Raw genomic sequence first — 22937 nt, 5'->3', positions numbered from 1 at the left:
TGGTGATACACGCGTTTCATCCGTCACTGGTGACAAGGGATGAGAAACGCTTGCACCTCTCGTGTCCTGTACGGGCTTTACGCCTTTACATGCGGCGCACAGCAGATATTCGTAGGTCTGACAGGCTGCTGTTGACCTACAGAGTGAGCAAACCAGGTTATGCCCTTTCCACCCAGAGGCTAGCACACTGGCTGGTGGATGGTATTACGGAGGCGTATACCAAAGCGGGTAAAACAGCTCCTAAGCTGAAGGCGCATTCTACCCGAGGGACTGCTACGTCGATAGCTGTGTTGCCAGGTATCGACTGGGAGGTCATCCGCCAGGCGGCGGTTTGGAGTGGTGAGACCACTTTCTTACGGCATTATTACCGGCACGTTAAAGTGCGGTCGGTTGCCGACGCTGTTCTGGAGCAGGCCTCTTAGGATGCTCTCATCAGAACGCGTACCCCTTCCCACCAGGGGTTTGAAGGGTTCATTGGACGGCTAGGGAACGGAGGCACGAATCCTGTCGTTGTTCAACCCTAGTTATATGAACAACGACAAAATGGCTGAGAATAGAGCCGTTCTCCTCCTACCCGGGCCACAGGTGTGGTGCTCATTTAGTTGGAGATGGTTCGACTTACAAAGAGGAATAGCGCTTCCGGTGGGCGTGCCAATACGGGGTCGGTGGGAGGACATATGACCACAGGGGGTCATATTGTCCGGGATTGGCACGGGGAATGTACCTCCATCGTTTTTCTTTTTTCCAGCGAGCTATTGTGGATGATGTCACAATGCAATAACCCTCTCAGCCATTTTGTCGTTGTTCATATAACTAGGGTTCGCTTCGCGAACCCAAAGTTGACTTACACTAACAGTATGCAGTCTTTTTTAATTCCATTAATCTTTTAAATTTAAAACGAATTACAAATTTAAAACGGATTTTTGGTTAGTTAAATGGCCACATTTTACACCATTCAGGTACATGCTGATTGATGCCACCTAAAATTGGAATGGGTAGGTTGCCTTTTTTTCAGGTTAGAGCAACCGCCCCTCAACATGTCTGCGCACGTCCCTTCTCACATCCAAAGAACCAGCAATAAAACGGCTGATATCCAGTGGCGTCCATCTTATGTTGATTGTCACAATTTTTTGCTGCTGTACAGATTGGACGTCTGGTGATTGGTCACAATGGCCTCCTCTCCACCCCTGCTGTTTCCTGCATCATCAGGAAGATCAAGGCCATCGGAGGAATCATCCTCACAGCCAGTCACAACCCCGGAGGCCCTGGTGGAGACTTTGGGGTTAAGTTTAATGTGACAAATGGAGGTAAGGAGTGAGGAAGGAAGAATTTTATCTCTCCAGTTGATGTTATAACTATTTAGGCTGTTTGAGGCTAATTTGATACAATTTATATTATCGAGGGTTAAGGAATAATTGTTGGGATGCTTGTCTACACATAAATGTCAGTTTGGGGTAAAGGTCCCATGAAATTAAAAATGTATTTCAATCTTGTTACCTCCTTTATCTGCATTCAATGTACATCCATTTAACATAAAATTCTACAAATTAAAAAAAAATGTTTTTTTTCAATTCAAATTGTTTTATTGAGTTCTCAGTAAGGAAGAAAAAGAAGAACAAACATAAGGTAACAAAAGAGCACAATTGTATAAATGCCGTGCACGAATACAATATCCTGCACACCTTACATACATGAATTCCTTGGATTTGTAATGGCAACAGAATGAACTAGAGGAGTGCACTCAGAAGAGTGCAGATCTCCACCAGGCGTACGTATCTCCCTTTCTCCGGTGCTCGAACTTGGCGACAAATGCCTACGAGGAGAGGGGAGATGCACGCACACATGGACAGAAAAACCTGTATTTTTCTGCCATTATAAGACTTTTGTGCAGTGCCCAAGTCGATTGAATAGGAAAATGCAGTGCTCAAGCTAATATATATATATATATATATATATATATATATATATATATATATATACCTAATAAAAATGTTTCGCCTGTCAGCCTGTGGATGCACAGCCTCCCAGTCGGACCCTGGCATGAATGCGACCAAGTCTGACATGAAATGACCCAGAAATCAAGCCATCATAATTTCAAAGCCTTTCAAAGACTTCAAATGTGTTTAACGTCGCGGTTTTCACGATATGAGATGAATTCAGGCAAATGGCTGCTCTGCTGATTGATTTTCAGTCATTTTAAAGCAATAAAAAAATAAACGGCAAGAAAAGGCTACAAATGTGTTTGCCCATCACGGTTTTCACGGCATATAATGAGTCAAGGCAAATGGCTGTCCTACTGATTGACTTTTATTCATTAAACAATGGTAGGAAAACATAGCTCAGCCATGAGAAACGTTTTATTGTAGCTACTGAGATGATGTCCAGCTGTGACTATTTAGTCTTGCTCTTGAAATTGTATTTTTATAGCAGAGTTTTAACATTGGAGATTCTGGCACTTCCGCGGGGCTTTTATTCCGCTTAGTTTTATTCCAGATGAATGTGCTAATGCATTTATCTAAACATCCAAAGAAGGATTTTGGCAAAAACACTGGAACTCTCTGAAATAGGTATAAAAATCTGGGTAGAATAACAATTTTTATTGAATTAATGCGACCACCAGCAAGAGACAATGGGAGGGGTTGTTTTTTTTTACCCCCATTTTCTCCCCAATTGTATCCGTCCAATTATCCCGCTCTTCTGAGCCATCCCGGTCGCTGCTCCACCCCCTCTGTCTACCACCTGTGGAGTTGCCAGCCACTTCTTTTCACCTGACAATGAGGAGTTTCGCCAGGTGGACCTAGTGCGTGGGAGGCTCATGCTATTCCCCCCAGTCCCCCAAACAGGTGCCCCTACTGACCAGAGGAGGCGTTAGTGCAGCGGCCATGCCACATACCCACATCCAGCTTCCCACCCGCAGACACGGCCAATTGTGTCTGTACGGACGCATCAACCAAGCCGGAGGTAACACGGGGATTCGAACCGGCGATCCCTGTGTTAGTAGGCAACGGAATAGACTGCTATGCTACCCGGATGCCCCAACAATGGGAGAGTTGACCAGCGACTGAGGTCCTTCCTAGCTTGGTCCATAATTGGCTGAAAGTTATGTTTGAAAAACTCTTTGTAACTTCACGTTACCTTGACTCCCAAATATGTTAGAGGAACAGTCGCAACTCTGAATGCATATGGGTTAAAGGATATTGTCAATGCTTTCTTGTTAATTTGGAATAGTACTCTCTTTATTAGATTGATTTCATAACCTGAGGCCATACCAAATTGTGAAATGGTGTCCAGGCACTTTGGAATTGAAACCTCAGGGTCAGTTATGAACAGCAAAAGGTCATCTGCATATAACAAACTTCGTTGACCTGGCCACCCCTGTTAATGCCCCCATCTCATTGTTTTGTCGTAAAGCTGTAGCCATTGGCTCGATGGTGAGATTGAAAAGGAGAGGAGACAATGGAAAGCCCTGTCTCGTGCCCCTTTGAAGGGTAGAATAGTCAAAGTGGGTATTGTTGATCATCACCAATGCCTGTGACAGAGTATACAATGTTTGAATCCAAGAAATGAAAGTCGGGCCAAATCCAAATTTGCATAAAGGTTTAAAAAGGTGTCTATACTCAATCCGGTCAAAAAATTTGTGTGCATCCAATTAAATGATTATCTCTGGGAACTGGGATGAGTGCTTAGAATAGATTATATTAAAAAGGTGATGCAGATTGTAAAATGACAGCCTACTCTTTATGAAACCTGTTTGGTCAGGATGTACAATGGTCGGTACTATAGATTCCAGTCTGAGAGCAAGGACTTATGTGAGTATTTTATAATCACAGGTAAGTTAGCTGATTGGCTGTTAGGATTTGCATTCGGTTAGGTCGTCATCTTTTTTTGGCAATACAGAAATGGTGGCCTGGGTCATGGATGTAGGGAGTTTCTTTTGTATAAGGGATTCTGTATAGACAGAGCACAGTAATGACATCAGTTTAGTGGCAAAGGCCTTGTAAAACCCAATCAGTCACCCATCTGGGCCTGGTACGTTTCTGTTTTTCATTAATTTGATCGCCTGCCCAATCTCGGCCACAGATATTGGCTCTTATAGTGGGTAAATCCAGATTTCCAATAAACCTATTATCATGAGAACTATCCGAAGTATATAGGGAGACATAACCATTTTTAAACTGATCATTAATTTATTTTGGGTCAGATTTTATGGTGCCATCTGTAGCTTGTATTTCTGTAATAGAGCTGGCAGCTGAAAATAGTCGTAACTGATGAGAGAACAGCCTACCTGCATGTTCTCCATGTTCGTAATGGCTTTGTCTTGATTTTAAGAACACCTCTGCTTATTTAGATATAAGAGCATCAAACTCAGTCTACAGTGTGATCCTTTTCTTACAGAGATCTGCAAATGGAGAGGCAGAGTGTTGCTGATCAACATCATAAATGAGCTTGGTTTGTTCTGTGAAGCGTTTTGACCAGCTCTTGTTGAGAGGCTGCGTATTCTATTATCTGACACCAAAGATATACTTTTAAAGTTTCCCATAAGGTGAATATATTTGTGTCTGGTAGCTGATTAGTTTCAAGGAAAAAAATCAATCTGTGCTGAAAGTCCTTGTCCGATAGAACTATCAGATTAAGTCAGTTGCGCTGTGTGATTGCATTATCCAGAAGCCAGAGTTCCATAATGACTTATGAGTGGTCTGAGGTGATACTTTCATAGTTGCAAGATTTTAGAAGTGGAAGCATTTTTTTGTCCAAAAGGGGAAAAAAGCAATCCCCGAATATGTCTGATGCACTGCAGAGAAAAAGGAAAACTCTTTCGATGTTGGATTTTAAAATCTCCATGGGTTTACCACACCACTGGGCTGGCAGAAGGTCTTTGTAATGTGAGCAGATTTAGAGAGAGGGTCTATTGGGATTTTAGAGCGGTCAAGAAAGGGGCTGCAAAACTGTATTAAAATCTCCTCCCAGTTTCAGGTGGTGTGTGCCAAACTAGGATGCAGCCAAACAGCTCTAAAATGGGGATTATCCCAATTAGGAACATTGATGATAACTAGAATTACTGGTAAGTTATACAGCCTACCCTGGACAATGACAAAGCATCCATTTTCATCAGCTACTACCTTTTTTTCGCAATTAAGATAGCTGTTCCACGACATGAGTTAAATTGGGAGTGGAAGACTTGTGACACACATCCTCTTTGCATTCTGGTGATATCTGACATGCATAAGTGTGTTTCCTGTAGGAATATTACATCTGCCTTAAGTTTCAACAGGTGGGAAAACACCTTACTTCGCTTAACGAGGTGGTTGAGTCCCCTCACCCCTCACATTCCAGATGACAAATTTTGTTGTTGTCCTGCTCATCCCATCTGTCGAGACCGTGACTGAAAAAGGGAAACTGAGGAATGTCTAGATAAATTCACCTGGTAGTAGATTCACATTTCTATCCCTGGAGTTGAAGGGAAGAGGAAACAAAGCAAAGAAAAAAAACAGTAATGCAAAGTACATGAAGAAGCCCTAATGTAACATGTAACATTGATCAATTGGGCCTCACCCCAACTGAGAGGCTGCACCCTACCCCCATCCCAAGCCATTATGGAGTATAATGATCAAAAGCTTACCTATAAGGGCTGAGGCCCCATAAAAACCTTTAGTAATAACAATTTAGTTTAACAGCTGCAACATTCAAAGTAAATTAGACCCGCTCAGTGTGTGCGTGTCTGTGTTCATATCTATGTGCATGTTTGTGTGTGCCTGGATATGTGTGAACAGTGCAGGCATACATGTCTGTACAAGTCAGAGCGCGCATGTGTGCATCTGTATGTCTGTGTCTGCATCTGTGAAAGAAAGAAAAAGTACAGCTTTGTGCATGAGCAGTGTAGCCTACTCCATTTAAAAGGTGCAAACAATTTGACAGGAAAGGGACAATGTGTTCAATGTTTCAAAGGTGTTTGCCGCTTTTCTGGTGTGTGTCACACGTGCATGTACAAGAGTGCACACGGGTGTCATCACACACATCGGCTAATCCAAACTGCTCATAAAGAACGATTTAGGGTTGACTTGTTTATATTCATAAAAGCAAATAAAGTCAGAGCATGCATATGAGTTGCAATATGAAAACTTTCGAATGACCCCTTGACATACTATCAAGTAAGACAACACTAAACAATGTTATCTATTTCAGATTACGTTGATCAGATGACAGGAGAGAAAGCAATAACAACGTTTCCTGAGATAATTCAATCCCGCTGCTGTCAGCCAGGCTGACTTCTTAACCCTGTTAGTCACGTCAATCTCAGAATAAAAAGGCCAGAGTGTCCGACTTCAGTGGAAATTATGAGCCCTTACACAAAGTCCCTTTACAAAGACTTCCACTTTTGCCGGATCAGTGAAGCTCCTCTGCAAGCCATCCAGGGTTGCACTCCTCAGCTTGGCTGGGTACCACATCCCATTTCTAACTCCCTCTCACTGCCTTAGTTGTCTCACCTGCTTGAATGCAGCCCCCTGCCGGGCTACTGACTGTGTGTAATCGGAAAACACCCAAATCCTGTCACCTTTTCCAGATATCAGATTTTGTGATGCAGAGACTTTATGCAAAATTGCTTCTTTTTCTTGGTAGTAGTGGCACTTGACCACAAAGGCTCTTGGTTGCGGTCTTTCATCTGGAATTTGTTGTAAGATACAGTGCGCTCTGTCTAGGACAGGCTATTTATCCAGATCCGGCACTTTCTGCAATAACTTAGCAATGAATGTGCTTGGGTGACTGCCCTCCTCGCATCTTTCTTTAACACCAAAAATGTGCAGATTATAGCTTAGTGATTGCACCTCTAAGTCCTCACGCTTTGCCATAAGACTCACCACTTCTTTTCTCAGCTGGGACACCTGTTGCTCTAGTTTAATGATGGCGTCTGAGTGGTTGTTAGCTATCACTTCCAGGCTAGCAGTGTGCTCTTCCAAAGCGTTAGCCCTTGTGTTAGCATGACCAATGGCTGCTTTCATCTCCTCTGTCAAGATGTTGATTTGCTTGCGTATTTCAGTGTTCCGTGTCTCCATTTTCACATCCATTTTTGCCAGTAGTTCAGATTTTAAAGATGTAATTGTCTGGAGTATAGCTGATTCACCTGGGTCTGCTGGGTTTACACTCTCTGCGTCTCTGCCTGAGCATTCTTCCTCAGATCCAGTATCTTGTGAATTCAAAATCTCTCAACCAAAACCAAATAAAAATGTAAGTTCTCATGATATAGTGTTGCACATTTAGAGCTTAAAAAATAGTAACTGTGCTGTCAGAATCACAATCAGAATACTTTATTCATGCCCGAGGGGAAATTGGGTTCTATTACAGACACTCATGCTCTAATAACTAAAAACTAACAAGATATAAGATAAGAAAATAGAAATAGAAACAAATGGAAATAAAAGATAAAAGATGAAATAGAAATAAGAACAAAATGTATCAACAAACATGGTGCACATAACGCCCTATCTATACTGCCCTGCCGCAGCACACAACAAGCAGCACAAACAAAGCCAACAAAGTTGTAAAGTTTGATGGCCACAGGCAGAAATGACCCCCTGAGGCGCTCTGTATTAAATTTCGGCAGAATGAGTCTATCACTAAAACTACTCCTATGCCTGACCAGCATGTCATAGAGTGGGTGGGAGACATTTTCCATGATGGCACATAATTTCAACAGCTTCCTCCTCTGTTATGTGTGTGGAGGTTGGGATCGTTGACAAACAAATGTTAATATGAGGATGTAGAGGATGAAAGAAAGGAGACGAAACCACTTCTCCTTTTGGCCACACAGCCGTGGGGTCGTTTATTCCTCCAACAAACTTCAAGTCAATAGATTTTTATATTCAAAACCACACCCTCAAGTATACCCACAATCCCCCCTGCTAACCCCTGAACCCACTGTCTTACAGGGACCGTCTCATGGTGAATATCTAACCTCAAAGTAGGTCACTACACATAACCCCCCCAGAATTCACCATGACAAAAAGAAAAAAAAATCAACGTGGTGGGGGATGAATACTGTGCCCAAAATGGCTCCTCTTGAAGGGTGTAGGGGCAGGGGGGCATCCACGCTGAGGGGGCTGGGCCAATTGAACCAGCCTGTCCAAGTCCAGGCGAGCCGGGTTGAGGCGGCCCACTGAAACCCGCTCCGGCTTACCACCTACATCCACCACAAAGTTCTTAGCTCCCACCGCCAGGACGCGGAAGGGGCTGTTGTAGAGGGGTCGCTGGGGGGTATGGTGGGCGTCATGCCGGCTGAAGACGTATCCAGCCGACTGCAGGTCCTTAGGGATGTAAGACTGAGGGAGGTTGTGCCGTGAAGATGGGACTGGCGTGAAAACGCCGGCGCCATCCTGGAACACAGCCTGTTGGTGGGCAGCAGACCAGGGTGCTGTGCCATCCAGGAGAAATTCCCCTGCGCCCCGCAGTGGCTGGTCATAAACCAGCTCGGCCGACAGGGACTGGAGGTCTTCCTTAGGGGTGGTCCATAGGCCAAGCATGATCCACGGGAGCCGGTCGACCCAGCTGCTGTCTGTGAGGCTGGCCCAAAGAGCGGCCTTCATCAAACGATGACACCGCTCACATAAACCGTTGCCCTACGGGTTGCACACCGTGGTGCGGTGCAGCTTCACCCCTAGGCTTTCAGCGACTGCAGTCCAGAGCTCAATGTGAACTGCGGGCCCCTGTCAGAAGTGAGGTCAGATGGCGTGCCAAACCAGGCCACCTCAGCAGACGTGGTGGATGACAACGGAATAGCCTCTGGCCACTGGTGGTCCTGTCCACCATGGTGAGGAGGTGAGTGAAACCACGGGAGGAGGGAAGGGGTCCCACTCGGTCCACACTAACATGGTCGAAATGCCTCCCAGGCACCAGGAACAGCGCCAGGGGTGCCTTGGTGTGGCGGTGAACCTTGGAGCGCTGACATGCCACGCAGGTGCCTGCCCAGTCCTTGACGTCCTTCCCGAGGCCATGCCACATGAACTTGGCCCCCACCAACTTCGTTGACACCTTCACACCTGGGTGTGAAAGGCCATGGATGATGTTGATAACCTGCCGCTTGATTGACGCCATCTCCTTCTGCTCCTACCCATGTATGCTGGGGGGGGGGGGTCCCATGGGGCAGGTTCCATCAGTTTGTCCAATATGCTTGCCACCGGGGATGTATTTCAGCGTCTGCTCGCCGAGTTTCCGGACCTCTCCATGCCCTCATCTCTCCATGGCTCACGTCGGGGTCACCACTGTAGAGGATGAAAGAAAGGAGACGAGACCACTTCTCCTTTTGACCACACAGCCGTGGGGTTGTTTATTCCTCTAGCAAACTTCAAATAAACAGATTTTTATATTCAAAACCACGCCCTCAAGTCCACCCACAATCCCGCCTGCTAACCCTGAGCCCACTGTCTTTAAAGGGACCATCTCTTCCACGTGGTGAATACCTAACCTCAAAGTAGGTCACTACAAGGAGCTCAATAGAGAACATCTACATCTCTTCAAGGCTCAACCAGGAGTCCCACAAAGAGTAGTTTTAGATTTGTTTTTATGGGAATAATGGGAGTTTTTTTTCTTCCTGAAAAATACAATTATTTCTTACATAGTTACATCATCCTGCACTTGCGGGTATATACCAAACAAAATGTCCAGTGATTTTGGAGTGCAAATGAAAGGAGACGAGTGATCTTCTACCACCAAACTTGAAACTGGCTAACAGCATGTACGTTTATATGCACAGTTTAGTCGAGCTATGGTTATAGCTCGATTAGTTCATTAGTCCGACTACTGACTTTGGTCCCAGTATACATGCGCGGGAGGGAAATCGATCTACTGAGGGAGTCATGTGGGCTCCGCTACGATAGGTGGCGATATGCACTCGTTCAGCTTGTTTGTATTGGGCCATTACCGGTTGACCTATTACGTCACACACGCGGAGCACGTCCAAGCAGCTCCTCCAATATCTCTATCCAACTAATCATTATTTGCAGACTTAAGAAGGACATTGATGTGAGTTGTTCTCTCTGTGGTTTGTTTAATGAAACATTGCTTCATTTATTTTGGTCTTGCCCACACACTAAACAACTGTGGAGTAGGTTGTCTCGTTTGATTATGGATCATATTTACCCTCATTTCACCCTGAGTTGGAAAACTGTATTGTTTGGATATACTGAATTTGATAGGAACCTCGATTCTCAGTATTATTTAATCAATTTGCTAATTATCTTAACACAATTTTATATTCACAGATCTAAATTCTCTAGCAAGAAACCTAATTTTCCTGAGCCGTCTGCGTATATCAAACAATATATTTCATCAATATCTGATAGCGAAAATAAAAAAAGCTGTAAAAACATATAAGCACTTTATGATTTACAAAATATTGTTAAGTGTGTAATTTATTTGTTTTACTTTATACAATCCCCCTGGCGTATTTATGTTAATGTTTATGATAATATATGTGTTAATGTTGTATACATTTAATAATGTGACTATTGTTGATTGACATTGTTGTATACTATTTTTGTTCACTTTTGTTAATAAAGTTCTTTAAAAAAAACTCCAATATTTCTAAAGAATGGGCACGAAACAGGACTGTGGCCACTGGTAGAGTTTTTTTTTTTTTTTGGAGTTGTAGTTACGCCTGTTTACGGTGCTTCCGCGGATCTGCTCCGGCGTCCTTTTAAACCCTGCCCCGCCCCGACCATCTGCTCGGCTACTATTTTTATTTTGAATAAGTCGCCATTTCTTGTCTTCCTCCCGTCCGTGTATTTTAAAATGTTCAGCTCTTTCAACGGAGTAAGCATATACTCCCGTCTCTTCATCCGTCCAAAAATGAGCTCTCGATGTTTTCGCCATGTTTGCAGTTACTGGCTTCCTCTTCTTGTGTCCCCCCCTCTTCTTCCGTTTACGCTGTTCGACTTCCGGGTCAGACTTGGGTCGCGGAAAGTTAGCGCGTGCGCAGATCGCCTCGACCAGCTCCAGCCCGACTAAGGCGTGTACATGCAGAAGTAAAACGACTTCCAATCGCGTTATCTGGGCGTGTTAGTTAGTCCGACTAGTACAACTTCGAGTTCAGTCGAGCTAACGTGTTTACATGCATTTTAATAGTCCAGTTTTAGTCGGACTAACGCAATGTAAACTACTAATAAGACACGTTAGCCCCTAGTTAACGGGTCTGACCCTTTAGCCGAGCGATTAGTGACGTCGCCTTGAGGTGCCGTACACCTCGTATCGAATCCCGCACCGGGCAAGAAAATAACCGGTTACAGCAATAATTCGATTTTTTAAGAGTCATGTAAACGTACGACCACATTCTTCAAAAAATGCTTGGCCATGATTTGCTGTTGGTCAAATGAATCTCCCCCCCCCTTGCTCTGTTTCATTCAGATATACATCAAATTGCGCAGTTTGTGGCGTTCTAATTGCCGTCTCGTGTGAGCTTTAAGTATGTTGATATTAGTATGTCTTTTTGCCTCTTGTAGGCCCGTCTCCAGACACGGTGATGGAGAGAATCTACCAGGTGAGCCGGACACTGGAGGAGTATGCCATCTGCCCCGACCTCCGCATTGACCTCTCCAGACTGGGCCGACATGACTTTGACCTGGAAAACAAGTTCAAACCTTTCAGAGGTAGTTTGGAGAACCCAATTCCTATTCGTTGTATGAATAGGTGTATGTGTGTGTAAAAATACACACATTCTTAAATTTCACTATTATGAATCTTCCTTCATTTCCTCTATGGGTATTTATGAAGTTGATCTCCTAGCTCTAAATATTGAGAGTACCCAAGGCCATATCTATCAGCTATCATTCCTTACAGTATTAGACCATCAAAGGTTTGTGTTGGTATTTTGGGTTTTGATATTTTTAATGTTTGTGACATTATTTTACAAATATCCATTTCCCCTTGCCCTTTCGCTGCAGTGTGAGAAGTGCACAGTGAAGAAAAATAGCCGGCTAAAATTGAAAATGTCAGGGCTATTCTCGTCTGTTTCCTTATTATTCCTTTAAGAATGCCCAAATGATCTGCTGAGAGATGTTTGCATGCTAGGACAGACGCCGGTGAGGAGGAATTACTTGACACTCTGGTGGGAGTGTGAAATGTAAATTGAATGTCAACAGCGGTTTAGGTTGACACTGACTGATGCACTGGGAACACACCGATACTTGAACATACACACATTGTCTATACACACACACACACACACACACACACACACACACGCACACAAAGAAGTTGACATCCAGTACAGTTTTTTTTTCTGTTTCCAGTTGAGATTGTAGACTCAGTTGAGGTGTACCTCAACCTGCTGCGAAGCGTCTTTGACTTTAACTCCATCAAGAGTCTGCTCACTGGACCTGATCAGCTCAAGATCCGCATTGACGCCATGAATGGAGGTGAGACAATGCCCGCTATATAGTCAAAGCCGTACCCTTTCATGGTGCTCATGGTTTTAAATAATGACAACGAGAAGCATGGATAACCAAATAAAGTGCCTTCAAGTCCTCTCTTTTCTTGTCTCATCTTCTCTGGTTTTGCTATAGTGATGGGCCCTTACGTGCGGAGGATTCTGTGTGATGAGTTGGGGGCCCCTGCAAACTCTGCCGTCAACTGTGTTCCCATGGAGGACTTTGGGGGCCGACCTCCTGAGCCTAACCTGACCTACGCCACACCGTTGGTAGATGCCATGAAAGGCGGAGACATTGGCTTTGGAGCAGCATTTGATGCAGATGGGGTAAAAAAAACATCGTTTAAGTAACACTTAGATGAATGTTCCACTGAATGACAAGTCTCACCATTCGGTCGGTCGGTCGGTCGGTAGATCTAAACATTCATATACCAGGAAACAGACAGAGAGAAAGAAAGCGAGTGAGGCAGAGAGAGAGAGAGAGAGAGAGAGAGAGAGAGAGAGAGAGAGAGAGAGAGAGAGAGAGAGAGAGAGAGAGAGAGAGAGAGAGAAAGAAACTGACAGGAAAGAGTGTGTGTGTGTGAGAGAGAGAGAGAGAGAGAGAGAGAGAGAGAGAGAGAGAGAGAGAGGTGAAGTGACTTAGGCCAAAGCTGAAAGATAGATAGATAGATAGAGAGAGAGACAGATAGAGAGACAGACAGATAGAGAGATAGATGTTATTTTCAGTACTCCACCTACAAACAGCTCTACCAGATGGGTCTCAGAGAGCCCTCTCTTTGTTTTATTTTCTTGTTTGCTTTCTTTTACTGGTCAATAACAGGAACCAAATCAACAGGAGACCTGCAAACACTGGAAAAATCTCTCACCAAGCGGCTCACTTTTTCCACGGTCTCCTCCTAGTTTCTTTAAACGTTTACATACACATACAAACTTCGAACAGCTAATGTGATTAGGTTAGCATCAGGAGAATTATGTCATTCGAGTTCTGCTGTTTTTCTTCCGCAAGGGTTGGTATCTTCACAGCCATTAGTACCAATGTGTGATACGTCTCTGACAGGAAGGACAATGAAAGAGTTCTGGTTATCCGTATGTTCTGTTTTAGTCGGCGAAAAAAAAACAAAACAATAAAACAAATTGGCACTCTGTTAACAGTTTCACTGCTGTGCTTTGGGGTAAATCCAAAAAATGACCAAAATAAACTCTGTTTCCAGGTTGTAGTCAACAGTCCAGCCAGACCAAATAAATGTGATAATCAAACTCAGTCTTTCCTTTGGTCTTCAGCATCCAGAGATGTGCTTGTCACTGTGTCCATCAGCTTCTCTCCCATTGCTCAGCGAGCCACACACATGGGTGTAAAGAGGTTAACTGGGTGTGGGTGCGCCTCATTGATCAGTTGGCTCACTCCTTATGTATTCATTTAAACGTTTATTTGGGAAGGGACAATGTACATGAATCAACGTTCGAAACTAATGTAAACGTACCCGAGTTAGCCAAAAGGCTAGTTTCCATCGGCAGTCCCTTTGCCTGATGTCGTTAGGCATCCAAGGATAATAAAATAGTGCAAAAAAATAAATAAAAATAAACATACAACATAGTTAATATACAATACAAGAATATTGAGCAAACAAACAAGAAAATATGTACAGAATCTACAAATAATGTAGAAAAAGATAATAAAGATATAAAAAAGTAGACATACAACACAGCTAATGTACAATACAGTTAAACAACATGTTAAAGGTGTGTGTGAATAGCATCACTGTTGACATTGTTGGTTCTTAATAAGCCATTTCTTGACATTACACTTAAATGAATAATAGGATGGGATTGTCTAATTGATTGTTCTCTAATAGTTCTCTAACTCTAATTGATTATTCTCCGTGACAAGCTTGCCACACAGAAGCTGTGATCTTAGTGAATATAATGTTTCTCCATTAGTCACAGTTATGTAATTTTCATAAATGTTTGACTCTAATTGCGATAACTGGCAGGAAATTATACTAAATGTCCCTCGCTGCATTTGAATAGGCTGCAATAGACACGCAGGTATGGCGGTGGAAATCAAATGCGCAGAATGCTTATGCACCATACCTTGTTAATAGATAGGTTTACCATTGTTATTCCTCTCAGTATTCAAACAGGCTTGTTTTTCACATTATTTAACAAGTCCTGCCAATCCGTATATTGCAAATTCTGTTTGTCAGCGATGCCAGTCAGTAGTTTGCAAAATACCACCCCCTGTATTTCCTTTAAGACTGAGGCAAAAATTGAATTATTTTGTTCCTATATGAAGATCACATGACAAATCAATAACTCATTACATGACCAGGCTGATTACAGTGTCCTATGCATTGTTGTTGTTAGGACCGGTATATGATCCTTGGAGAGAATGGCTTCTTTGTTAACCCATCAGACTCAGTGGCCATTATGGCTGCCAACCTCTCCAGCATCCCATACTTCAGACAACTGGGCCTTAGGGGCTTCGCTAGGAGTATGGCCACCAGCACTGCACTGGACAGGTAGGACAGTCACACAAACATACTACAATACACAATCACACACACAGCCACACACACACATGCATACACACACACACACACTGCAGGACCAACCGCAGTCTACAAATACCCGCCCCAGCCCATTCTCTAGAGAGGGTAGACACTCTCAAATGAAGACTCACCCACTATGAATAACTTAGTGACATCACATGCACATACACACACATGGAAACACTCAAATGCACGCTTGAACACACGTACATGCACACATACACATACACGCACACACATACACACACAGACTTTTTACTCACAGTTTATAAATACTGTGCCTGTTATGTAAGGCTGCAGCAGAACAGTAGGCGCAGAGTGAGCGGTTGGGATCAGCGCTAAAGTCATCTACATTAACATTGTTCCACTAGCAGGGATCCCTTCTCTATATCCCACCAGGGGGTTTGATGGCATGGTGCTCGTAGGAAATGAACTATTTCACTTACAACAATGTCTGGAAAAAAAAACAACTAAAAGAAAAAAGTAGCTGCCATTCATCATGACTGTGTAGCTGTAACATGCCCTTCACTGTCTTTTTCACATGTGGTCTAAACCCATCTAAGCTTACCCACTTTGACATGTGGTAATAGTGTAATAGTCTGTGCTTGTGTATGTTTGTGTACTAACAGTGTTTAATTGTATTAGAATAACTGCAATTTTTTGCTTTCTTTTACTTGACTTGAAAGATATGGTTACACTAAGGGTGATGAAGAACCCAGCAGCACATAGAACACAGTAGGGGACAGTGCACATGGATTGTTGGAAAACAGGGCCCGAGTTTTTCTTCTAATGACAGAAATAAGCTAAAGATGTGCATGGTCTTTGTGTATTTGAAAGGATGTCTTTTTGTATTTTTTTTTCTAGTATTGGGTCTTTTATTATTGTTTCAACTTGATTTGGCCCATATTTCCCCCCGTTTCTTTAGTTGAAGAATATTGAGTTGTCTGCATGTGTGTGTGTGTGTGTGAGAGAGAGAATGTGTGCGGGTGCTTGTTGGTGTGCATGTTTAATGGCACGTGTCAGTACTGTCAGACATTTGGGAAGTGACCTCACAACCAATGCTGATCTCTCCTGGGTGTCGCAGTTGCTAGGCACAACTGATGCTGAGATATGCGCGAGGGGATGTGATATCACAGGGCTCAGGTTATCTTTAGAATCACGTGCGCATATACCCGCACACACACACACGCGCGTGCGCACACACTCGCAACACAAACCAATTTTTACACTTGTGCCACACTACTCCTTGCCTAAGGCTGTGCTGTGTGATGTTGAAGCGTAACAACCAGCTCTCAGCTCTCCCTGAGGTTTCTTCCTATTTTTCCTCCCTGTTAAAGGGTTTTTTTAGGGAGTTGTTCCTTATCCGATGAGAGGGTCTAAGGACAGGATGTTGTGTTGCTGTTAAGCCCACTGAGGCAAATTTGTAATTTGTGATATTGGGCTATACAAATAAAATTGAATTGCATTGAATTGAACCATTATAAAAGCTTTGCCTCAGTTTTACTCCCTCTGCGTCTGCTGTCCCCACCCACACTGAGATGTGAGACATGACCGCCCCCAGTCCCGCTTCACCACTTTAGCTCATACTGTAGGACACTCACTGCACACTTCTCACACCGCCGTCATAGTCACAGAATACACACACACACCCAGATGACATATGCCGTGTATAGGTTCAATTTTTCTCCTCTTGCTTTTTCATTTATTCTCTCTTCCTCCTCCTCTTCCTCTCGTCTCTCACTCCCCTCGCCATTTATTGTCTCTCTGTGTCTTTTTCTGTGTCCTCCGCTCTTTTTCTCTGTGTTGATGCCATAAAATCAAGTTAGGCTGGTTTGTTACTACTGATGGATAAGATTGCCCCATGTCATTTATTAAATAGCTAGGTTAAATAATATTATCTAAATTATATCGTGCCTGCACTACAGGTAATGTAATTTCCTTGGCTTGCTTTACCAATAGTTTTCTTTTTCTTCTGTTTTTGAAGAAACAGTGAACGATATGAGTCAAGTCAAGTTTATTTGTATAGGTCAAAATCACAGCGTAGTCCCAAAGTGCTTTACATTCAGTACAATACAAAACAGTATGCGACATACGACACCCTCTATCCTTGGACCCCAGACCCAAATGAGGAAAAACACCACAAGAACATTATCGGGAAAAAATACGGGAAAAACCTCAGCAAGAGCAACAGAGGAGCGACCCCTATTCCAGGATGGACAGACATGCAATCAGTGGGAAATGCACAAAAATATCAGAATTTTAATGTAACATAGATTACACACACAGAATGAGGCAATGTAGAATATATACAGTTAAAGCATAAAATTTATCAAATTTAAATGTGCTGGGTGGTAAACTTGAAAAGAGACCGCATGGCAAATTTAGTGAATCTGTGACCATCCGAGACAACATCAGGAACCCCACAGATGCGGCCAAGAGCCGGCGGGACCCCGCGCCACAAACCCAGCTCTGCTCAGTGGGGCCCTGCAGAGAGAATAGACTTCACATACACACAAGAGGTGCGGCAGACTTTGACACAGCATTCACACTGAGAGAAAAAGAAGATGAGAGATGTGATGAGAGTGATGCACAAGTTGCCGTCGCTAAAGCAAATGGTGTAAAAGCAGTTTTAAATGAGAACAGCGCAAATGACAGCATAAATCTCCAGGAGGGTCGGGCTGTGACCAAGGGAAGACGGGACGCATCGCAAACAGGCTCCAAAGTCATCAGGCGGTCGAAAGAGAGAGATGCATGGTCATCAGAGAGATAGAGAGAAACGGGGAACAGGTGCACAACATGGGCACACACATGCTCAGACATACAAAAAGAAGGCGCAATGCATTCAGAAAGTTCAGGAACATTCTCGTCGGCAGGACAAAACCAAGAGTTTACTGCTAAGACCACCGGTCATGAATAAGGGTGTTATTCTTCTCTCTAATATACACTTATATTCACTGATGTAATCAAGGATACTTAGGTCCAACAAAGACCACCTGCCTTCTATGCTGGACCATACTGGCATAATCTATTAACTCAGTAGGGATGATCATTGACATAGAAGGGAGCACGATCACTTTGTACGTCCTGTTAGCATTTCATCCCCCTCTTCAGTACCACTACACTACTGCTGGAATTGTGCGTGGTATGCGCCTCCATATCGGAGACAGGGCTCAGGAAGAGTTGTAGTGTTTAGTGGCAAGTGCTGGAGCATGGATTCAGCCCAAGTATAGGCCTTTTTAGGAGTGCATGCAGCCTATGTATATGTGTATGTATGCATACGTGTGTGTGTGCAAATGCAAGAATGTTGGTGTCTGCATGCCGAGTGTTTGGACTGAGCCACTGCCCTGCTGTGAGTTTATACAAGACCAATCAGACTGAGATCTAAAGCCCAGATAAATCTGACGGCTGTCTCCGTGTCAGAGAGAGAGAGAAAAAAGGAGAGAATCGGTGACAGGGAAAGCGATTCTGGGTGTGCTGAGATGAGCAGAGGAAGTGTTGATGTATTTTGCCAGGCAGGAAGCCGTTTAGCCCGCTGATTATGGCAGGGAGCCTGACAGATACGATTTAAGTCTTTCTATCGTGTAACTGGTATTTATGTTTGTGTGTGTGTGTGTGTGTGTGTGTACGTGTGTGTGTGTGTTAACATCTGTGATTGTACAGTAAGCGAGGGCTGTAAGGGCAACCCCATACCGAAGCAGGGAAGAAGGGTCAGAGGAAGAAAAGTCGGGAGGGGAAAACTCAGGGAGAGGAAACATCTGCCTCTCCTTTGGCCACCTCAGGGATGGGAGGATGTGTGGAGAAGAGAGGGGTTGGGCCAGGCCACTGTTGTGCCTGTTACTAGGATGAACCAGTGAAAATACAAAACCTGACTTCTTGTACAGGAAGGTCCATGTGGCGCTGCAGAATTAAATGTTACTGATGTTATCCTTTAGCTGCGCTCTGTGTTTTAGTATTTTAATACCTGTTGTGCCGGTTACTAGGATGAGCGAGGTAATTAGAAGACGGCAACATCCTGCACAGCTGCCAACATCTAAGCCCTTGTAATGCGTAACGGCCTTCCAGTGGCTACGGCCAGCACAGAGTGTGCTTGGTGTGGTTTCGGTTTTGTTTTGTTTTGGTTTTTGTTCTTTTATTTTATTTTATTTAGTCTTATTTTATTTATTTATTTTTTGCACAGATTGTTGTGGTTATTGGGTTATGGCTCTATGTGCAACGATAGCTTGGTGATCCCATGAACTGAAAAACAGATAAAATAAAAACAATATTATATCTCCGCGTATGTGAGATGTAAAAAGTGAAATAAAGCACACATTCTGCATAATTCCCTTGTGCAGACAGCTTTTCTCTCAATATGACCTGACTATTGTGACAGGCGTTGAATTTAATTATTACGTTATTAATTCAATTAAATGTTGATCATTGTTAACATATCAAATTGTTCATTATTACACAGGGGAGGAGAGAGAGGTAGAGAAATTGTGAGGGAAACTTTGGGAAGTAACTGGAACGTCACCAGTTCTTATCCCATCACAAGCTGAGTAATCCTGGTTTGGCCCAAGTTGACAACTGGAGGGTTGCTTGTTTCAGGATCCCAGAGATGATTAGTGTGCCATTGTGCCCTTGGGCAAGGCACCTCACCTCAGCTGCCCCAGGAAGCATTGCTCTTTGGCTTATGCTTCATTGCTCCCAGTCTGGGCAACATAGGCAGCAAAATAAAAAACTCCCATTTTAACAAATGGATCTATGAAGTGTAACTTTAATTGTTACAACAATACAAATTTGGTGTCCATTTGTCAAGTACTGAATCAGAATCAGAATCGGAATTGGAATACTTTATTCATCCCCGAGGGGAAATTGGGTTCTATTACAGACGCTCACTCTCTAATAACTAAAAACTAACAAGATACAAGATAAGAAAATAGAAACAGAAACAAATAGAAATAAAAGATAAATATGAAATAGAAATAAGAAAAAAATATATCAACAAGCATGGTGCTCATAACACCCTATCTATACTGCACTACCGCAGCACACAGCAAGCAGCACAAACAAAACCCGACAGGGCCAGTCCAATGACCATTAACTCCGAGCGTCTGACGGTCTGAGTCTGAGGGAGGAGTTGTAAAGTTTGATGGCCACAGGCAGGAATGACCTCCTGTGGCGCTCTGTGGTGCTTTTCGGCAGAATGAATCTATTACTAAAAGTACTCCTGTGCCCAACCAGCACGTCATGGAGTGGGTGGGAGACATTTTCCATGATGGCACGTAATTTCAACAGCGTCCTCCTCTCAGAAACCGCCGCCAGAGAATCCACTTCCACCCACACAATGTCACCGGCCTTGCAGATCAATTTATCGAGCCCGTTTGCATCCGCTACCCTCAACCTGCTGCCCCAACACACAACAGCAAACAGGAGAGCACTGGCCACCACAGACTCATACCACACCCTGAACATTGTCTGGCAGATGTTGAAGGACCTCAGCCTGCTCAAAAAGTAGAGACAGCTCTGTCCCTTCTTGTAGAGGGCATCAGTGTTCTTAGCCCAGTCCAGTTTATTGTCTATATACACCCCCAGGTACTTATAGTATTCCACACTGACCCCGTGGATGGAGACAGAGGTCACTGGTGTCATGTCCCTCCTCAGATCAACAACCAGCTCCTTTGTCTTAGTCACGTTGAGCTGCAGATTGTTCTGCTCACACAACGTGAGAAAGGTGTAAGCCCATTAAAAAACAATTATGCTGCGTGGAAAATAATTTTCTCAAGTGCTGCATTCTGAGATGAAGTTTGAAAGTGCAGAAGAAATAGCACAATGGGCATCCGGGTAGCATAGCGATCCATTCCATTGCCTACCAACACGGGGATCGCTGGGTTGAATCGCCGTGTTACCTCCGGCTTGGTCGGGCATCCCTACAGACAAATTGGCCGTGTCTGGGATGGGAAGCCGGATGTGGGTATTTGTCCTGTTCACCACACTAGCGCCTCCTCTGGTCGGTCGGGGTGCCTGTTCAGGAGGGGAAAGTTGGGGGAATAGCGTGATCCTCCCACATGCTACGTCCCCCTGGTGAAACTCCTCACTGTCAGGTGTAAAGAAGCGGCTGGCGACTCCACATGTATCGGAGGAGACATGTGGTAGTCTGCAGCCCTCCCTGGATCAGCAGACGGGTTGGAGCAGTGACCGGGATGGCTCGGGAGAGTGGGGTAATTGGCTGGATACAATTTGGGAAAAATCCACCCCCCCCCCCCCCAGAAACAGAGGAATGACATGTACCACTCCTTGGCGGACTCACCTCATAGCATATAGTGTCCACAGTGGTGAAAGAAAGACCAAGAATCTGGTACTGAATGGTAATAATCGAGCTGAACAATTTTAGGGCCCAAAGTAGATTTTGACAGATCTGAGCCTGTAGGGTGCAAGTGCTTAGAATCAGCCCTGAATCCAACAGGCCTTGAAGGGATCCAATGAAAGTTGGGTCAAGCGAAATTTCTCCCTTATGCAATCCTTTACTCTCTCCAGTTTAGGTAAGGGTCAGATTTCTGGATCAAGTCTGATTAACAGCCACACACACACACACACACACACACACAAATCTCCTACCCCCTCGTCTATTTACCTCGGGGATCAGTCTGGGTTCAGATAGAAGGGTTTCTGGTTAAGGTCACTCCAAAAAATTTCCATCCTAGGTTAAGCTCGCTGCTAGTTTTTTTTTCTATCTGAATGCCACCTTAAAGCTTTTAAGCACGGGGTGGGCTCTCTTTGGGGGTGAGGTCAAGGTAGGGGGGAGGGCATACTGGATCCTGTATTTGGTATCACATCAGACCAAGGTCAAAAGCTATCGCTGTTTTGCTTCCCTGATGTACCAAGGTCTAATCCCTTACATTGCTCCTTGCATTGTAATGACGTATGAGCTCGTCTATAGTGTTTGTGTGTGTGAGTGTGTATGTATGTATGTGTAAATGAGAGCAACAATCAAGAGACAGAAAAGGAGACACTGACATATGAGCGTACAACAGGGAAACTATATGCACATGCATTTCACATATACATAGTATGTGTGCTTTGGAATGCGAGCACAGGTGTGTGTGTGTGTGTGTGTGTGTGTCTGTGTCTGTGTGTGTCTGTGTGTGTGCTTCTCATGGTCCTTGCAGTCAGTCATATTGCTCTGTGTCACTTAGTGTGTGTGGGGAGGTTATCATTAAAATGTAACCTGTTAATCTGTTACCGTTAAGCTTCTTTAATTTGTGATAAGTAATGTAATCATTTTTGAGCAACACGATATTGCTTTTTATTTACTGTTTTAAATACATATTTAACATAGACAGAAAAGAAAGACAACCGGCTGTCTTGTCTAAGGTCAGTGAAAAATTGACAGTTTATCTTAATGTAGCAATCAACATCAATTTGTTATGCTAGGCTTTAGTTTTTATCTACATTGGACATGGAAGCCTTGCTGCACCGATCGCACTCTCACTGCTGGCAGGCACACTTTGCACAGCTAATATGAGTCCTTTCCCATTTCATATATGAAATTGAAGTGTTTACTGAATTTCCATCCAGTGAAAGCACGTTTGTTGGATGACATGCTTGCTTCTAGCATACTCAGCTATGTGTCAGCCCAACAGCTCCATGCCCTTTCATCTCTCATTATTTCAATTGTGATTTTAGTAAGCAAGCCAGAATTAAGATGGGAGCTTAAATAGAGCAAGATGTCTTCATGCATGCTCAATAATCCAGGTAAGGACATCCCTGAAAGTTGAATCAGTTCATCTGGACACAGCGTTTATTGAGAGAAACGTTTCATCACTCATCTAAGTGACCTCTTCTGTCTCAACTGACTGCAGGTATCCCCACCCTTATAAATAATACAGGGGCATTACAACCGGAACCAATGGTCAGTTTCATATGCAAATTGCTGTGTCCATTAGTTAGAGATTCACAGTAGATTTGGGAATGGTTGCAATCACAGCATCGTA

At 43.8% G+C, this 22937-nt stretch overlaps 1 protein-coding gene across 1 annotated transcript in view; it reads left to right on the top strand.

Annotated features, from left to right (window-relative positions):
* pgm5 (phosphoglucomutase 5) overlaps nt 1-22937 on the top strand; it is a 69882-nt gene that overhangs the window by 13893 nt on the left and 33052 nt on the right. Inside the window, exons 2-6 of the mRNA XM_056280679.1 lie at nt 1145-1307; nt 11490-11636; nt 12279-12404; nt 12552-12742; nt 14780-14934. Of these exons, the coding sequence (XP_056136654.1) occupies nt 1145-1307; nt 11490-11636; nt 12279-12404; nt 12552-12742; nt 14780-14934 (782 nt within the window). The remainder of the gene's footprint in view (nt 1-1144; nt 1308-11489; nt 11637-12278; nt 12405-12551; nt 12743-14779; nt 14935-22937) is intronic.

This window comes from Lampris incognitus, chromosome 1, assembly GCF_029633865.1.
Source record: "Lampris incognitus isolate fLamInc1 chromosome 1, fLamInc1.hap2, whole genome shotgun sequence".
In the NCBI taxonomy this organism is placed as follows: domain Eukaryota; kingdom Metazoa; phylum Chordata; class Actinopteri; order Lampriformes; family Lampridae; genus Lampris; species Lampris incognitus.
The sequence above is the reverse complement of the archived record's forward strand: the minus strand, read 5'-3'. Positions and strand labels throughout refer to the sequence as shown.